Source organism: Carcharodon carcharias, chromosome 22 (genome assembly GCF_017639515.1).
Source record: "Carcharodon carcharias isolate sCarCar2 chromosome 22, sCarCar2.pri, whole genome shotgun sequence".
In the NCBI taxonomy this organism is placed as follows: Eukaryota; Metazoa; Chordata; class Chondrichthyes; order Lamniformes; family Lamnidae; genus Carcharodon; species Carcharodon carcharias.
Window position 1 is genome coordinate 62,155,569 of NC_054488.1, and position 19,999 is coordinate 62,175,567.

Here is a 19,999-nt window from a genome sequence, read left to right on the forward strand (position 1 = left end):
AATTGTCAGCCCAAGCCTGGATATTGTCCAAGTCTTGCTGCGTTTGGACAAGGACTGCTTCACTATCTGAGGAATTGCGAATGGTGCTGAACATTGTGCAATCATCAGCGAACATCCCCACTTCTGACCTTATCATGGAAAGAAGGTTATTGATGAAGCAGCTGAAGATTGTTGGGCCTTGGACATTACCCTGAGGAACTCCTGTAGTGATGTCCTGGAGCAGAGATGACTGACCTCCAAAAACCACAACCATCTTCCTTTGTGCTCGGTATCACTCCAGCCAGCGGAGAGTTTCCCCCTGATTCCCATTCACTCCAGTTTTGCTAGGACTCCTGGATGCCACACTCGGTCAAATGCTACCTTGATGTCACGGGCAGTCTTACTCGCCTCACCTCGGGAGTTCAGCTGTTTTGTCCATGTTTGAAACAGGGCTGTAATGAGGTCAGGAGCTGAGTGGCCCTAACGGAACCAAAACTGGGCATCAGTGAGCAGGTAATTGCCAAGCAAGTGCCGCTTGATAGCAATGTTGATGACCCCTTCCATTACTTTACTGATGATTGAGAGTAGACTGATGGGGCGGTAATTGGCCGGGTTGAATTTGTCCTGCTTTTTGTGTACAGGACATACCTGGGCAATTTTCTACATAGCCAGGTAGATGCCAGTGCTGTAGCTGTACTGGAACAGCTTGGCTAGGGGCACGGCATGTTCTGGAGCACAAGTTTTCAGTACTATTGCTGGAATATTGTCAAGGTCCTTAGCCTTTGCAGTATACAGTGCCTTCAACCATTTCTTGATATCACGTGGAGTGAATCGAATTGGCTGAAGACTGGCACCTGTGATGCTGGGGAGGCTGAGTTGGATCATCCACTCAGCACTTCTGGCTTCAGTCTTATCTTTTGCACTGCTGTGCCAGGCTCCTCCGTCATTGGGGTTAGGGATATTTATGGAGCCACTTCCTCCAGTGAGTTGTTTAATTGTCCACCACCATTCACGACTGGATATGGCAGGACTGCAGGGTTTAGATCTGATCCGTTGGTTGTGGGATTGCTGAGCTCTGTCTATCACTTGCTGCTTATGCTGTTTGGCACACAAGTAATCCTGTTTTACAGTTTCACCAAGTTGACACCTCATTTTTATGTATGCCTGGTGCTGCTCCTTGCATGCCCTCCTGCACTTTTCATTGAACCAGGGTTGATCCCCTAGCTTGATGGTAATGGGAGAATGGGGGGATATGCCGGGCCATGAGGTTATAGATTGTGTTCGAGTACAATGCTGCTGCTGATGGCCCACAGCGACTCATGGATGCCCAGTCTTGAGTTGCTAGATCTGATCGAAATCTATCCCATATAGCATGGTGGTAGTGCCACACAACACGATGGAGGGTATCCTCATGTGAAGGAGGGACTTTGTCTCCATAATGACTGTGCGGTGGTCACTCCTACAGATACTGTCATGGACAGATGCATCTGTGGCAGGCAGGTTGGTGAGGATGAGGTCGAGTATGTTTTTCCCTCTTGTTGGTTCCCTCACCACATGCCGCAGACCCAGTCTTGCAGCTATGTCATTTAGGACTTGGCCATGTTGGTCAGTAGTTGCGCTACCAAGCCACTCTCGGTGATGGACATTGAAGTCCCCCACCCGGAGTACATTGTGTGCCCTTACCACCCTCAGTGCTTCCTCCACGTGATGTTCAACATGGAGGAGCACTGATTCATCAACAGAGGGAGGGCGATACTTGGTAATCAGCAGGAGGTTTCCTTGCCTGTGTTTGACCTGATGCCATGAGACTTCATGGGGTCTGGAGTTGATGTTGAGGACTCCCAGGGCAACTCCCTCCTGACTGTATACCACTGTGCCGCCACCTCTGCTGGGTCTGTCCTGCCAGTGGGGCAGGACCTACCCAGGGATGGTGATGGTGGATTCTGGGACATTATCTGTAAGGTATGATTCCGTAAGGAAAACTATGTCAGGCTGTTGCTTGATTAGTCTGTGAGACACTCTACCAAATTTGGCACTAGCCCCCAGATATTAATAAAGAGGACTTTGCAGGGTTGACAGGGTTGCGATTGCCATTGTCGTTTCTGGTGCCTCGGTTGATGCTGGGTGGTCCGTCTGGTTTCATTGCATAGTAATGAAGAATATACCTGGAATAGACAGATATTTACCTGTAATTTTTGCTAGTGAATGTTTTACAACAAAAGTGGAAAATTAATCTCGGTAAAAACAGAAGGAAATAATTCACAAATAACATTAGTGCTTGAAAGAGGTACAGTGCTCCTAGACTTATCCTGTATCCTACCTCATCTTTTTGTTTTTTGTCTCTCACTTGCTTCCTCCTAGGTGGCACTCTCACTGGTTCTTCAGTGGTCTGTTTTAATTATTAAACTTGAAGATGCAATCAATGTACATAAATTTCCACCAGAGGAAAAAGCTTCTCTATATCTGAAAGCATTTATACAGCACCTTTCACAACCTGAGAATGTTCCAAAGTGCTTTATAGCAAATTAAGTAATTTTGAAGTGTAATTTTGTAATGTGAGAAACGTGGCAATCAATTAGTGCACAAGAAGGTACCACAAACAGCAATGTGATAATGACCAGATAATCTGTTTTATTTAAAACTGGCGGTGGCCCATAGAGGCTTCAGTTCATTTCCACCGTAACAGAAGAGGGTCTGAAACAGTTCAAAACATATATGAAGCTACAGATGGCCATAATATCTTGTGTAATGTATTTGGTTCACTTTTGGTGGAAGTTGTTATTCAAGTGTCATTGAGAAGTTAATAGCGGTCAGAGAATTTTTGGATACATTGGAACTAAGCCTCTTCCAGTTCTTCTATTGTAGAATATGTTGTCATTTCTCATGATGTTTGTAAACCACACTTTTTTATTTCCACTTGTAAACAAGCATTTGGATTTATATGGGACCTTGTAGCCAAAATGCTTCATTGTTTCATGCTCAACAATCAGTTATTTAGGATTTTCTTGATATTTGTTGAAGAAGACAAATTGACAAGGCTATCAGGAGAACTGCCCATTTGTAATTATATAAGTGGGAAAAACTGTGGCAGATACGGAAGAGTGTGAGGCAAAGCATCTTGGATCCAAGAAAGATAAATTAGACTATTTTCTAAATGGCAGGGAACTAGAAACTGAAAGAGCAAAAGGATTTGAGTATGCAAGTGTATAAATCATTAAAAGTAATGCATGGGTTAAAAAAAATCAAAAAGGCTAATGGAATATTGGACTTGTATCTCAAGAGGCTTGGAATGCAAAGGAGAGGAAGTTATCCTTCAATTGTACAGAGCCCTGGCAGGACCCAATCTGGAGTATTGAGTTCAGTTGTGGGCATCATGCTTCAGGAAAGATACATTGATATTGAAGGGATACAGTACCGATTTACCAAAATAATACCAAGGCTTAAAGTCTTAAATTAAGAGAACAGCTTGCATAAACTTGAATTGTATTTCCTCGAATTAAGAAGATTGAAGGGTATCTAATTGAGATGTTTAAAACAAATAAAATGATTATGTCCTCGCCGGTATTTATCCCTTAATCACCATCAGTTTTAAATAAAACATTATCTGGTCATTATCATATAGCTGTTTGTGGTACCTTTCTGTGCACAAATTGATTGCCACATTTCTCACATTTCAAAATTACACTTCAAAATTATTTAATTTGCTATAAAGCACTTTACTTTGGAACATTCTCAGGTAGTGAAAGGTGCTGTGTAAATGCTTTAAAATATAGAGAAGCTTTTTCCTCTGGTGGGAAAATCCAGAACGAAGAGAGACAATCTTAAAATTGAAGCTTGGCCATTTAAGAATGAAATTGTGAAACACTATTCTACAATAAGCGTAGTATAAATATGGAATTTTCTCTCCAAAATGTTGTAGATGCTTGATGAGTTGAAATTTTCAAAACTGAAATTGATAGATCTTTACTTGGTGAGGATATTAAAGGATGAAGATGAAAAGTGGGTGAACTGAGTTGATAAAGATCAGCCATTTTCTATTTGAATGGTAAAACGGGCTCAAAAGGCTGAATGCCCTATTTCTATTCCTCTGATCACATTGTGCCATGGGATTGTTTAAGAATGCCTTGGTTAATAAGACTGCTGTTTTAAGTCTTATTCAAAGGATGGCATCTCTGGCAATGCACCACTCCTTCATTTACTGTACTGAAGTGTCAACCTGGATTGAGCTTACATCATGGTATGGAGCACAAACCACAACCTTCTGACTCAGAGGTGAGATTGCTACCAGCTGAGCCAAGCTCTAGCAGTTGGCTTGTGCAGCCTGTCTCTGGCTCCTGTTTTTGTTTAGAACTGTTTTAAAGCAGGCACCACTTACACTCCGCTGTCTTTTAGCCCTATGCCAGTGTAGTTCTTGAGCAGGCGCCAAAGGAGTGAAAGTACACTGCAGTAATTTGCCCCTCAATTTCAAAAAGATGCCCACCCACTCTGCTGTAATACCAGGCCTCTGATTGCTTCAACACAACAGTTCAGGTTACTGTGTGATAAATTATTGATATGAACTTATATTCTGGCCCAACACATGCTTAAACCCAATTGTGTCCATTGCATAGATTCTTCATATCAGAAGAAGTTTTAGATTTATAATTGGTTTGGTTTGGTCAATTTTATTGCAAGCATCCATTCTGAAAGCAAGCCTGAATATGAACTACATTTTTAGCTTGAAACATAACCAAAAACTATATTATAATGTACATAAGACATGGAACATTCCTATTTGTCTTGCCCCCTTCCTGTTATGGTTTCCCACTGAGCGGATAATGTGGTGTGGCAGTTGGATGATCCAAAGTAAAACAGCAAATTAAAATTTCTTTTTATAATAGTAGCTGGCTCTTGCAGTTAATGATAACCTAGCCGCTGAACCGGGCTGCATTCTTGATACACAGAGAACCTGCTATTATTTGTGTTAATCATGTTCTGAAAGGGTTTTGCTGATGGCAGAAGTAACGTTTAAAATAGTAATATCTGTATTTGGTTTTGTATGTTCAGCTACACAAGCCCCTATAGCAAGGATCTGATTAGACTTGAGAAAGTAAAACATTGGCATGCATGAATCACTATGACTCTCCATGCTAATAGCAAATAGTCCACATGCACTTCCTTCAAAAAGGCTTCTAATATTTTTTCAAGTGGCTTTTGCGGAGTTCCTCCATGTATTTTTTTTGTCTCCTCCATTTCAGTAGTCAACCCAAAACATACTTGTTTCTAGATCCCCTTAGAGCAAATTTTCTTTATAACTTTGGTGTTGGTGAGTATGAGCCATTTTCAAAACAGTGAACTGCTTTTTTATTTGCAATTTTTTGTTCTTTTTTTGAAGCATCACAGCTTCTGAAAAGAAAGAAGCATAAAGACTCAAAAGGAATTGGTAAAGGAGAATTATTAAACTGGAAACCTGGACCACAGTTCAGTATTTATGTGCTGCTGCAAGTATTTACCTCTAATTACTGTTTTTTAATATGTGCATTGTTGCAGTGGCACTGTTCTGTGGCTGGTAAAGCTTCACTATGGAACTATACTCTAAGCCATGCTTCACCTCCCTTGGGTGCTTGGTGTCACTCTAAGGGGTAAACTGATCTTGATGAAAAAAATTGGAGAATTCCCATTCTCCATAATTGTTGAAATTAGAGCATTTGTATTGCTCAGTAATTAAATTGCAAAAGGGGCTTGTATTTTATATTCACACATCCAATTGAAAATAGTGCATGAGTGTAAGAAATAGGAACAGGAATAGGCCATATGACCACTGCTCCACCATTCAGCTATGTCAGCAGTGGCTCAGTTGGTACTGTTCTTGCCTTGAGGCACATGGCCCTGGTAGTCCCATTGTAGAGTTTGAGAGCACAAATTGAAACTGATACTCCAGTACAGTACTGAGGGAATACTGCACTGTCGGAGATGCAGTCTTTTGGTTGAGATATCTGCTTGCTCGGTTGGATATAAATGATCCCATGGCACTATTTCAAAGCAGAGCAGGGGACCTATCCCAGTATCCTGACCAAAATTTACCCTTCAGACAACATTGCAAAAACAGATGACCTGGTCATTATCACATTGTTGCTTGTGGGTTTGCTGTGTGCAATTTCCTGCCGTGTTTCCTACATTACAACAGTGACTATACTTCATAAGTGCTCCATTGACTGTCAAGCACTTTGAGACATTTGGTGGTCATGAAAAATGAAAACACTTTTCTATCAACCTCACTTCATTTGTTTTCTGCATATCTCCAGTCTATCCTGGACTCCTCGTGTGGCATCGATCGATATCAGTGCAGTCGTCATGATTTTATAAATATGCAATCAGGGGCTGTAAGAACTTTTGAAAAAAGCTTCTTTGAAATAAACACCATTGGCAAAGTTGCATTTTTTTTCACCCATCTCTAGTGTCCTGAAAAGATGGTGATGGGCTACCTTAAACTACTACAAGCCCTCTGGTAGTGATGCTCCCATAATGGTGTTAGGTAGGAGATGTCAAGATATTGACCGTGCAATAATGTAAGAACAGTAATCTAGTTAATATAGCTGGTCCTGTTCAGCTTCAGGTGAGTGGTCACACCCCCACGGCGTTGCCTGTGGGAAATCAGTAATGTGGTATCATTGAACATTAATTGGCAATGGTTGAGGTTTCCTTTGTTCAAGATCGTTATTATCTGGCATGTATGTGGCAGTGGTGTTACCTGCCACTCGTCAGTTCCTCCCTACAAGTCAGCTACTGTCAACTCTTCTCTGGCATTCAACTCTTGCATCTGTGTCTTGATCCATGCTGTGATGAAGTTTGGAACTGAGTGTTGTCAATGAGTAGATTTGCTGCCACCTAAGTATTGCTTGTTAGCACCCTGACCCTTCCATCATTTAATCTATGATTGAAAGGAGGCTTTTTTTAAAATTCATTCATGGGACAGGGTACTGCTGAAAAAGTCAGCATTTATTTCCCATAATAAAAACAGAGAATGGCAGAAATACTCAACAGATCCAACAGCATCTTTGGAGTAAGAAACAGAGTCAATGTTTCAGGTCTGTGGCCTTGCACTAGAGCTCTTGAGTTGTGATGACAGGTCATCAACGTGAAACATTAACACTGTTCTTTTTCTTCACAAATGTTGCCAGACCTGCTGGATCCTTCCAGCATTTTCTGTTTTTTATTTCAGATTTCCAGATTTGCAGTATTTGCTTTTGTAATATCCCTCATTGCACTTGAGGAGATGGTGGGGAACCATCAACTTCAACCACTGCAGTCCTTGTGGAGTAGGTACCTCCACAGTGCTGTTTGGGAGAGAGATCTAGGTTTTGGCCCTGTGACAGTGAAGAAACAGTGAAATATTCCAAGTCAGGATGTGTTTGAGTTGGAGGGATACTTTTGGTGGTAATTTGCCAGGTTAGATTTGTCCTGTTTTGTGTGGATAGAATATACCTAGGTAGTCTTTTGTCAAGAAGATACCGGTGTCTTGGCTGTGCCCAGAAAGTTTGACTGGGAAAGTAGTTAGCTCTGGTGCATTGGCCTTCAGCATTACCTCCAGGATGCCGTTGGGGCCCATATCCTTTGATGGGTCCAGTGCAGACAACCACTTCTTAAAGTCATGGGGACCTTGGGAGAAAGTCGAGTGAAATCACCTGATACTATAGGCAAGGACACTTGCATACAGTTCAGCATTGTAGTTTGGACTCGAGCTGGGCTTTACAATGGTTAGGGTGGAAGTGTTTATGGAGCCTATTCCTTATTTTCCTGTTGCCTGATTGTTCACTACCATTCTCAATTGGCTCTGTTGGTGAGGTCAAGGTTATATAGGTCATTTCTTTGTGTTCCCTCTCCAACTTCAATATGCTCTACCTGGCAGCTGTATCCTTCAGAACTGGGCCAGGTTAGCCTGCTGAGGTATTACTGAGGTACTCTTGGGCATTTAAATCCCCCACCTAGTGTGCATTGTGTGCCTTTCCTTCAGAGCTTCTGCCAACTGATACTTAACATAAAGGAGTAATGATTAGCCAGTTGAGTTGGGTTGAACAGTAGTTATCGATCAACAGCAGGTTTCTTTGCCCTTTTTATGGTGTTCAAAGTGACGGACTAGACACCACTGTGACCCCGCCCCTGGTGGGTGTCTGTATTGTTTGATATTCTTTGAATACAATGATTTTAGGCTGTTGCTTGACCCGTTTGTGGGACATATGTTTATTAGGAAGATTGCAGGATTGACTGGGCTGGGATTGCATTAATCTTAAACTAATACAGTGCCTGGGTCATCTGTTTTTCTCATTACTGAACTTTGTTTAAAACAATGGCTTGCTGGGGCATTGAATCAGTCACGTGTAGGCCAAACTGTGTAGTGCTAGCAATCTCCCTTCCAAACAGAACATTTCTCCAACAATCCAGAGCTTTCATGATTATATTTCTGGTCCTAACCCACCAATTACTTGATTTATTGAAGTCAGTTTACAACTTGCCATGATGGTATTTGAACACTCAACCTGTGGGTTCTTAGTTCAGTACCATAGTCACAAGGGTGTAGTACCCCTATACCATAGCCGCTCAAATGTAAAGCAGCCAAGCAAGACAATATAGATATAAAAACATGTATAAAATAGGTATAAAAACCATCATATTTCTAGTTTAGCTCTGAAGAAGTCATACAGACTCAAAGTTAACTGTTTCTCTCCCAACAGATGTTGCCAGACTTGCTGAGATTTTCCAGCATTTTCTGTTTTGATTTCAGATTTCCAGCTTCTGCAGTATTTTGCTTTTATTATGATACAAATAAGTGTTGACCTTCCAGATTTGAAAATGTTGGTTGAAGCACTTATGGCAGTGGACAAATTAGTTGATTTCCCAGTATTGCACAACACTGAAGTTTGTTATATTAGGAATGACACACACACTATTTGAAGCAGTCGTACTAATAGATCAAATAATTTAGCGTACTCCCATTTTGGATTCTTTATGTTAAATACATACACAAATACTGGAACTCCTTTCCTAACAGCACTGAGTATTCCTACACCTGATGGACTGCAGTGATTCAAGGGCAATTGGGGATGGGCAACAAATGTTGGCCTTGCTGGCGATCCTTACAACCCAAGAACAAATTTTTTAAAAACATGATATCTATGAACTAATAAAGATACAATAGGTGTCAGATATGTATTAGGTTGTTATTAAATTGTTGGTTGAGTGAACAAAGTCCTCCTATTCCCCCATCTAACATTACAAGACAGGCTTGACTTCAGCTTTGAAAATTGCTCCCCTTAGGAATTAATTGGGAATGTTGAGTAACCACGTGTTTCTGTAGTGAGCTTGGCTAACAGAGCACCTTTAATTCTGTGTTACAGTTTTCAAATTGCATTCATGCTGTCACAGTGCAATAATTCTACACAGTTTCTTAAATTTCAATAGTGTCATATCCAAACAAATGTATTTTTTGGAAGAGGTAATATTGAGTACAGTTCTGTGATGAAGAACATTGGAGTATAATTGCACCATTATTGATTCTATTTAAACTTGTCCCTCCATGATTTCCTAAGTGAGAGTTTGCTTCAAGTGGAAGGGAGATGTTTGCAACTGGGAGTGGCTTTTTTGCAGTGTCTTGGGTAATCTCAAATATTCCTTGTAGTTCAGATGATCATTGAGATATATTGGGAAGGGAAGTCTGAAGAGGGGAGAGCATGATAATGGGGTGGAGAGAGAAAATTGTAATTTGGTAGAAAGCTCCCAATATGCACCTCCTATCTCTGATGCCCTTGCACTTGTTTATTAGAAACTACCCCATAAATCATTGTTCCATAAGCTTCCAAAAATCTTTAATATGTCAGGCTACTATAAATGCTGAAGGTGTAATTTTGAACTAATTGACTGCTAAGAACTCCATTTATATCCTTTAATCATGAGGCAATATTAACTCCTTTCTTCCTGGGCTATTAACTCCATCATGTCATACCTATCTATTTTGCAGCAGCCATGATACAACCAGTTACATTCAGATTTTGAAAAAAACCTGTTAAGTTTAACCTACTTGGAAGGCAATAATCCTAATATCTGTGAATCTTAGAATTTTTTCCCCATGAGTTTGATGAGATTCACCTGAATCTCCTAATTAAATCATCATTGATTATAATGTTAATCTCCATTCCAAGCATCTTCCTCTGTTAACCAAGATGATTTGGTCTTTTTACATTGCTTCATTAATTCAGACTGGGATTTAGATGGACATCTTTTATTTTGCTCCAGTTATATAATATAATACATGTAAAAATACTTCACTAGGCCAATTTTCAATTCTGCCTTATCAATCCAGCATTATTGTCTCTCTGTTCTCTCCTCTCATTCATTAAACCATCAGTGGTTGGAGCAAATGTGATGCAGTGGTTTACTTTGGATCGGTTTTGAGTGTGTAGTGTTCTTCACTGCTAAATCAGACTCTCTCAGCCCTGAGAAAAGGTTCCATCCCAGCAACTTCAACCTATGTTCTCGCAGCAGATGCTACTTGACTTAAGTGTTCCTAGCACTCCTTGTTATTGTTTCTGGCTCCTTTATCCTGGTAGCAATCATGTTTTTTGTGAATCTGAGACTCTATTGCTAGGATAAACTTTTTTTTTTGCAAAAATATACTTTATTCATAAAATATCTTCAACAACATTCCAAACAATTTCAAAATCACTATCACAAAAGTACAATCAGGTTCAATTTTTACAACATGTATCACGAAATGCATCAATACAATAAATGAATATTACAATCATTTGCAGACAATCATTTTGAGCTGTACTGCCCGAGGGGTTCTAAACAGTTTCCAGTCTCTCTCTCTCTGCACCCCCCCACCCCAACCGTGCACTCTGGCAGAAAGGTCTTAGACAACTAGGATAAACAGCCAGATTCAACATTGCAAACAGTAGGAGCTGGCTCACAGGCATGGAATCCAAGCTAAAATGGTGCCAGTAGAGGAGCAACTTTAGGTACATGTGTGGACCTGAATGCATTTATTCTTTGTTCACGTATGAAACCCACAGTTTGAGTGAGCCATCCTGTGGTCGCTGAATTTAGTGTAAGGTGTACAGAGCAAAACTGCCGACTTCCCCCCGCCACCACCACCCCCCACCTCGCCAAACCCATAACTATGTTTTTTTTTAAAGTGTCTGCATGAGCTGAATGATTGGGTTAGTGAGGTAAGCCGGTGATAAACAATAGATACAATAATGCCGTAGGGCAAATAACAGACAAACAGCCATCTAATGTGAGAGGGGTGCAATTGCTAATCCAAATAGCTTTTTTGTAAAATGTGCTGTTCACAGCGATAGAACGTTAATGAAGCTTGTGGTAATAACACAAGCGTCCATGGAAGAGAATTTTAAATGAGCAGAAAGAGAATCTGCTTTCTTTTCATTGCATTACTGTAATTCCACAACTGAATAGCTGTGTGTATTTCTCAGTTGTTTCTTGCTTCTCATTGTTAATCAGTGCCCGTTTTATTTCGATCACGGACTTTTATTTATGTTGAGGTATGTGTAATGGATGTGAGAGTTTTTGACTGCAGTCTTTTTCCTGGATTCTCACTGTTGTTACTAACAGTCGTGGAAATATACAATCAGCATCTAAAGAAAAAAGAATAACTTTCACGTGTGGACCTTTCATCAGAATTGTTGAAAGGTTGTACAGCCAAAATGTTTACCGTTTGCTGATGCTGATTGGCCTGCTGTGTATTTCTAATGTTTTCTGTTTCTGTTTCATACATAGAACAATGCTTCCCAAACTTTTTCCCCACTTCGGGGCTTGATGGGTTCAGTGGGAGCGGGGAGGTTGGTGGCAGCGCAGTGCGTTTAATCTTTGGGAGTTTAAAAAAAAACTACCTTTTCAATTGCCTTTTTGGAGTGGGAATCAGACCTGAAGATCGGTCAATTACATTACGCACCGTTTAAAAGAACACGCAAGATTTAAAGAGGCCTCGCATCTGTCAACATTCGGAAAGTGCTCCACGGCTGTCATTACTGCCTCGGAGCTCACGACTCCACAACATAGTTATAACATAGAAACAGGCAATTTATACCAACTAGTCGATGTCAGAGTTTATCAAGCACATATGCAAGTTTGTGTCTATGGCCCCACGTTTGCGATTCCTCAACCACTGGAAACTGCTTGTTCTATCTACTCTGTCCTGTCCTTTTATGATTTTAAGCACTTGCATCATATTGGCCCATAATCATCAGATTTCCCGTATTTGTGGGGGGGTTTTTCCCAGTATTTGTGGTTATGGTCACTGATACCTAGGGATGCCTTCATAATGAGGTTATTAATACCGTCTCATTGAAAAATAGGTAGTATTCCATTTATGATGGAGAGGAGGAGAAATTTTTTTCAGAGGATAAATCAGTCTTTGGAACTCTCTTCCCCAGAGAGCATTGGAGGCAGGGTCATTGAATATCTTTGAGGCAGAGGTAGATAGATTATTGACTAACAGGGGGGTCAAATGCTATCAGGGGTAGGCAGGATTGTGAAGCTGGGGCCATGATCAGATTAACCATGATCACATTGAATGGCGAAGCAGACTGGAGGGGCCGAATGAACTACTCTTGCTCCTAATTCATATATTCATATGTATGAGCATACCTCCAGTTGCCAGTGCTGTTTCCTTGACTTTGAATATTTTTATCAGTAGAATGCATCCATATTCAACACGTGATAGCTAACGTTTGCAATAGACAGATATTACAGTTGCATAGAATATATCTTTTAATATATCTGTTATTTATCTGTATAGGAAATGAAGTGTCTCTTATCCAAAAGCTAAACAATGAGAGAGACATCTATGCATGTCAGTAGGGTCTATGTAGCAGGGGAAAAAGGTGACTTTCACTGCCTCTGGTCATGTGTAACAGATGGTCACCTGCTCCTGCTGACATTCAGTGGTCCATGGAGTCCCTCAAGTACAGTCAGCCTGGTGAGTGAATGAATTTTCAGAAAAGAATGTTGTGGCTCAGTTGATTTGGCTCTGTTGATAATGAGGAGCTAGCTGACGAATGCTGCTGTAGGCTGCAACTGAAATATTCTCATTTTTCAAGTTTACTAATTTGCTAATATTGTAGAACAAGCAAGATAATTTAGTACTGGTTTGTACTGAGTTCTGATGGCACCTTACTGCTATAATTTATCTTCATTGCTGTTTCACTAATGGTGTGATTTTCACCTACAGGCCAATAATGATTTAGCACAGAGCTGATGTTGTCACAAGAATCTCCCACCTTTCCTCATTTATTTCCTGCAAGTGGTGTTCTTGAGGTGCAACTCTCTTGGAAATATTCAGTTTTCCATTTTAGACTATCCTAAACCAATTGGAGCTTTGTCTCTAGGGCTTGTATGCTGCTTATGTTTAGCTGCTTTTATGTTGTGTTTAATGGGCTTATAGTCTAAGGCTTGCTTAAAAAAAGGCTCTTCTCAGGAAGCTTGTCTTAATGAATCTGTCAAAGTTACTGTGGAGTTATTCTGGCTGGCTGGCTCTGTAAAATCAGTGTATTGAAAGTCAGTGACCCAAGCATCCCAATAGATATGGCATAAAAACAGTTTGCCAAAAGGGAAATTGATATTGCTCCTCTGTTAGTAGATCAAGTTAATCAGTGCTACACCTCTTTGTTTTACCAAAGATGCTACATGTAGTCAACTGACAATCTTCTTTTTTGTATGGTTCAATAGCTTGAATGTAAATAACACAATATGAGAATCTAGTGCAAATACAAGTATTATCAAGTAAACCGGTTTGGAAAAGCAGCATTCTCGAGCCGTGCTTCAGTATTCAATTTCTCTCATCACAGTCAATCAGCTTGTCACCATAAGAACCTTAAACATACTGTGGGGTAAAAGAAGTGGTTTTCAGGAATTCCATCCACCTATCTGCTTCTGTGTGCTTTGATCATGCTTTACAACCAACAGATTTATTGGTCACTTAGCTGGATAATACTGTGTAATGGTAGCAGGTGGTTTATTTGCTATTTAATTCTTAAGAAATAGCTGAGATAAGTCAATGCGAGTTGTATTCATGTTTGGACAACAAATTGAAAGCTGATGATAGACTGAACTGATTGCCAGGTCTGGTAATTTCAGGTCTTGTACTTGATGCCAATAGTAGCATTATTTTGAGATTTGTCAACCATATTGAATTGCATTTAGTTTGCAATACTGTACATCAGTTATCTTTATTTTGCTAATTGTTTTACCTCAGTTGGTCACTTTTTCTTGAAATAGTTGAGTCATAGAGCACAGGAAGAGACCTATTTTATCAGCTTGCCATGTCTGTCCAGTTCTCCTGTCTACGTCCCCTTGAAGTCTGCTACTATCCTCTTCACTGTTTATTATATTTGAGTTTTGTGTCATCTGCTAACTTTTAAATTGTGCCCTCCATGTCCATGTAACTAACATGTTATCAAAAAGACCAGTATACAGTGCATCAAAAAGGGCAGTGGTCTGAATGCCAACTCCTGAAGGACACCAGTGAATACTTCTCTCCCGTCTGATAAACAACCATTCAGCAGCACTGTGACTTGTGTCTCAGCCAATTTCATATCCACACTGCCACTGTCGCTTTAATTCATCAGCTTCAATTTATAATGAGTTCAAGCCTGCTTAAGCAATGTTTATACATGTGGTCCCTCTCTAGGTGGTCATGAGGTTCCAAAAAGTAACTCTGGTCCTCATCTGATGCATCCAGTCTCATTGTAATACATCATGGCTATGACTTTACCTGCATAGCCCCAGATTCTTTTAAGTTCACCTATTTTAGGCATGCCTCTTGGCATTTGATCACACTTATTGACTGAGTCTGGAATTTTAATGATTCTTGGATGATAAAGGACCTGCACAGATCTATGTGTTTGTGATCTGAACAATTGATTTTGTGTATATCCCAAAAGGTCACTTTAACTCACTTTAACTAGAGATGATCAGAACATTGTCAGGCTGTCTGAGATGTTGATGCAAGAGGTTGAATTCTCTTGCGTTTGCAATGTCCCTATTTACCACAGCGCATGAGGCTTTAGGTGAGGATAGGGGAGAAACTACCATTACCACAGCACTTCACAATTTTGTTAGAATTTTGATGATTACTGAATATTATAGCACATAGGTCGCTGTGCTATGTGTGCATGTGTGTTTCGCGTGTGTGTGTGTGATTTGCCCATCTAGTAGCGCTTCTTTTTCCTCAGCAATTTTCTTCACTCCCTTTTTTGTCTTAGAACTCAGTGGTTCTTTGCTGGTCTGGCTTCCATGGGCATCACTGATGCCTTAATTGACAGACATTATTTTGTGCAAACTTATATAGTTAGATATTGCCAGACTAATCAACTATAGGGAACATCCTGTCTCGACATCTATACTTCCAACAGCAGTTGGATAGCTACCAGGAGAGCCAACCCTGTTTTCTCTTCCTTTGCTATTTACCCCACCTCCCTTTTTCTCTACCACTCTCCACCCACCTCCCCACAAATGTGTGTAGGGATAGATGGCAATTTGGAATAAAATGTGCTAAGTACCTGTAAGTACATTCAAATCTGTGCTTTCAGAAACTGTCATTTGCACCATTGTGGCAAGGAAAGGTGGGAAGGTATCCTTTAATTTTTCCCTATAGCAGTGTTTTGAAATGTGTAAACTGAAGAGAAAATGAGTAGCACACACCACCTGGCAGTTTAAATAAATGGTTAGGAATCCATGTTCTAAATTTACTATATAACTTACAATAGAAGCACAACTTTGGTAAGCCTGGCAAATCATTTGAACAACTACTTATATTTATATAGCACCTTTAGCATGAGTGAAGACCTGGCCACTGAAAGCATAAATGGAATAAAAGAGTAATGCAAAGAAGATTGGAAATGGAAGAATGAAATGCACAGGATCAAGCACACAATGTACAAGGCCATTGAGGGACTTGTAAATAAGGAAAAGGATTTTGAATTGATTTGTTGGGACTTTGGGATTCTGCACCAGAACTTTTATTTGACAGGAAAATCGGAAATTGTCAGTTTTACAATGGTATTTACCTCCATATTAAGGGCATCGCCATAGGACTTGCTTTCATGCTGAAGAATTGAGGCATGAACTGAACAGTGTTCATGTGTACTTGGGAAGCTCGCCAAGGGACTTTTCTGAAATGCCTAATGTCAAATTCTAATTTAATTGCAATTGAGCATACATTCCAGGCAGACCATGCTCTTGGTTGATCAGCACATCTTCATTATAGAGGGTTTGTCAAGAAGAAATGAACAGACAAACTATTTTCTAATGATAATGAATCCAAACTCCATGGGTCCACTTTAATACAGGGCAAAGTGTATATAGGTGTGGTATGATCCATTACTATTGCAAAATAATTCAGTGGCAGTCATTACTTACTTTTGGGTGCCAGAAATCGTGCCGCTTCACCCACCAAAATGAAGCTAAAAATTGCTACGGTGACCTAGTTGACCAGCTGTGCTCATTGTTGGAACCAATGGGACAGCACCTTATCCTTCCACCTCCTCCAGCACCTTGCACGGACACTAGCTTTTGCAATATATATTGGGGTGTTGTGAATTAAGTCAGACCAATGATTGTAAATACAAAAGAGACTTTTGATAACAGCTGAGTACTTCTCTTCCTGGGTGTGGTTAATGTTACCTTGTGCCTGAAATCATTCCCAGTGCATTTGAACCCTCGGTGAATGCATGTACTGAGTTGCTGGGATCTTGCTGTACAGTAACAGATTTGGTATACTATCCTTGTCCACAGATTATTGATGCTACTAATCTAGATCATAATCTTGGTTTTGGGCTCTGTGACACTGAGTATGATCAGGTCTGCCTTTTCAGCCCTGGCTTGTCTGGTCATTGCATTTCATAGTACAAGACTATAGTTTTCTTAAAATAAAGTTGGAGGGGTAGAAGTTCTGTACAATTAACGAGTGCACACTTCTGATGCCATGGGCCATGCTTGCTTTCGAAGGTGGACATCAGTGTTTGTTTCCATGTTCTATATTTGTATTCCACATAGTCAAACTAGAACGCAAATGCATGTGGAAAAAGAAACAGTCCTTTGAGAAGTTGAAAAATACTACTTGACATGAATAGCGTTTGAAGAAAGAAGTGATTTGTGAAGTACTTGGCAATGCTTTCATTTGTCTTTCTTGGCCAGGCCCTTTCTCCTTTTCATAACCCTAGACCAAGGTTATTGACTTTCTGCACTGGGCTGGTATTTCAAGGGAACCTGTCGAATGACCTTGATGGTGCTTGAGGTATCAGACTTGACCATAGCTGATGAACAGCATCAACTCCACTTTTGCCCACTTCCCCACATCCCTTGGCTCCCAGAGGGACCAAAAATCTGTATCCCAGGCTTAAATATATTCAAAGATGGAAACCTCTGGGGTGGAGAATTCCTAAGATTCACAACTAACTCGTCCGTTCTCCCCAGACCATGCTAGATTCTCCAGCCAGGGGAAATAACCTCTATGTCCACCCTGTCAAACCCCTTCAGGATCTTGTATGTTTCATAGAAAATAAGAGCAGGAGTAGGCCATTCGGCCCTTCGCACCTGTTCCGCCATTCATTATGATCATGGCTGATCACCCAACTCACTAGCCTGCTCCCGCTTTCTCCCCATATCCTTTGATCCCTTTCGCTCCAAGAGCTATATCTATAGAAATAATGTGATCACCTTGATTTCTTCTAAACTCCAGAGAACATAAGTCCAATTTGCTCAGCCTTAGGCCAATCCTCTCATCCTAAGGGTGGCCTGCACACCCTCGCCCCAATTGCTGACAGTGTTAGAAATGCAGGTCCCTTTAAGAGTAAACCAGGGCAAGCTTTAGAGTGAATTGAGAGCAGGTGATACTCATTGAAGCCTGTACTTCAGAGCTAGGTTTTTCTCTAGTAAGGGGGTTTTTGCTTCTGGACAAGCAAAGGATCCAGAAGGGAAGAGTGGAAATTGGCATTTGTACTGAACTATAGTTTAACAATAAAACAGTTGTGACTCTCAGAATGCCTTTTGCTGCCTGATTCTGTAAACGGATATCCATCTATTAAACAATTGAGTCCCTTAAGTTGTCAATAACTGTCTCAATTTTGAGGCTGGCAGGAGTAATTCAGGGGCGGGGGAAGCCCAGCAGATCACCCTGCTCATGCCTTTGTTGTGAAGGTGGGGGGGCAGTTGGCACGTCTCCTATAAGGGCCCCCTTTCCAGATCGGGGATCCATTGTCCCCCCAGGTCTGCTCCATGCAGATGCTTCCTCTCCCCTTGGCCTCTTTATCAAGACCTCAAACCCGTCTCCCCTCCACATGGGCCTCACCTCCCCTCCCTGCCATGAGACGACCTGCATTTATTGGTCCTGGACTTAGAACCTGGGGACTGCTCGTAGTCCTAGTCTTGGCTGCTGCTGCAACTGGAGTGCTGGGACCACACAGCTGTCAGCCAATCAGATTGGCCAACTGCTCTGAGTTAGCATTTCCACCCAACGGAGGGATGTAAGTCCCGCCTCCAGCGGGACCCCAGTTAACTCAATCCAACGCTTTGGGTGGCAGGGTGGGAAATCCTGCCATCTGAAAAATCCTGCTTCAACTTTACTATTGGTCTTTTGGTTCCCCTTTATCTACCTTGCTAGTTACATCCTCAAATACTCTAATAAAGTTGTCAAACGTGATTTCCTTTTCATAAACTGGGCAGAGCACACACACCATACTATACCAAAACCATGTTCACTTTGCCTGGTTATTCAATGATTTTGTAAACATGTTGTAAAGAATTCCTTAAATAGAGAATCCAGCATTTTACCAATGACTGATGCCAATCTTCTCTAAATTCATCGTCCAATTTTATTAATCCATCGTTGCCAATTTGATTTATCTTCAGGTAAACTGGATCAAAATCCCCAACAATTATTTCATTGCCTTTGTTACATGCTCCAATAATTTATTGCTTAATGCCCTGTTCAACAGTGTAACCACTATTAGGGCACCTGTAAACTACTCCCACCAGCGTTTTCTGACCCTTGCTATTTCTAATCTCCAATACTGATGCTGTTACTTGAGCTTCTGAGCCAAGATCTTTTCTCACTGCTGTCCTTATGTCATCATTTACTATCAGGGCTACTACTTTTTTTGTATATATGTTCAAATTCATGAAATATCACTTGTGCAGTGAGCACAATGAGATTAAGAAAAATAGCACCATAACTGAATTACAAGTTATATAAAATTTGCCATGATTGTTGTTACTAATGTCAAAAAAAGTGAAAAATAACTATCAAATGCTTAAGTGTGATATAAAGTTTAGATCATTATCCAAAACAGCTTCCAGCTAATTTTGAGCAGCTATGTCCTAACCATTTTTCTTAGTTTAATAAAAATGCATAGCTGAACTTGACCCGTATTTGTTCCTTTCTCAACAGGAGAGAGCCACCACGTTCCTTGGGACTCTTTCAGTTGCCAGGAGGAGATGTTCTTCTTACACCAGATGGACAGAGGGAAGGAGCAGAGACACCTGGTACAGAAACCTGGAGGTTCAATGACCTTAGCCAACCACGATCCAATACAAGCCTAAAAGTAAGGTGCAAATTTGTGTAAGCCATCTAGCTTTCATAGTGCGAATTACATTTCAAAGATGAAAATCATGGACTACAACTAGCCTTGTACCATTTTGAAGAAAAAATAGAAAAATTAGCAAGAATGTTGGTGTATTGAGCTACTGTCTAGGAGAAATAGCTTCACCAGTCCTACTACTAGCAAAATACTACAGATGCTGGAAATCTGTTCAAAACAGAAAATATGGGATTTACATAGCAAGTCAGGCAGCATAGGTGGAGAGAGAAACAAAAGTTAATGCTTCAGGTCTGGGACCTTTCCTCAGAATCTTGTATACACTATGTTGTTTGGTATATACTGTATAGCTGAAGAGGAGCCTAAACACCAGCTTGGACTGGTTGGACCGAATGGCTTGTTTCTCTGATTTATATCCTTTGTAATCCTGT

The 19,999-nt window shown here is 40.7% G+C and overlaps 1 protein-coding gene across 2 annotated transcripts in view; it reads left to right on the forward strand.

Annotated features, from left to right (window-relative positions):
- LOC121293722 (C-Jun-amino-terminal kinase-interacting protein 4-like) overlaps positions 1 to 19,999 on the forward strand; it is a 240,007-nt gene that overhangs the window by 137,422 nt on the left and 82,586 nt on the right. For both annotated transcript variants that reach the window (XM_041216938.1, XM_041216939.1), the window contains exon 5: positions 19,421 to 19,574. In XM_041216938.1, the coding sequence (XP_041072872.1) occupies positions 19,421 to 19,574 (154 nt within the window). The remainder of the gene's footprint in view (positions 1 to 19,420; positions 19,575 to 19,999) is intronic.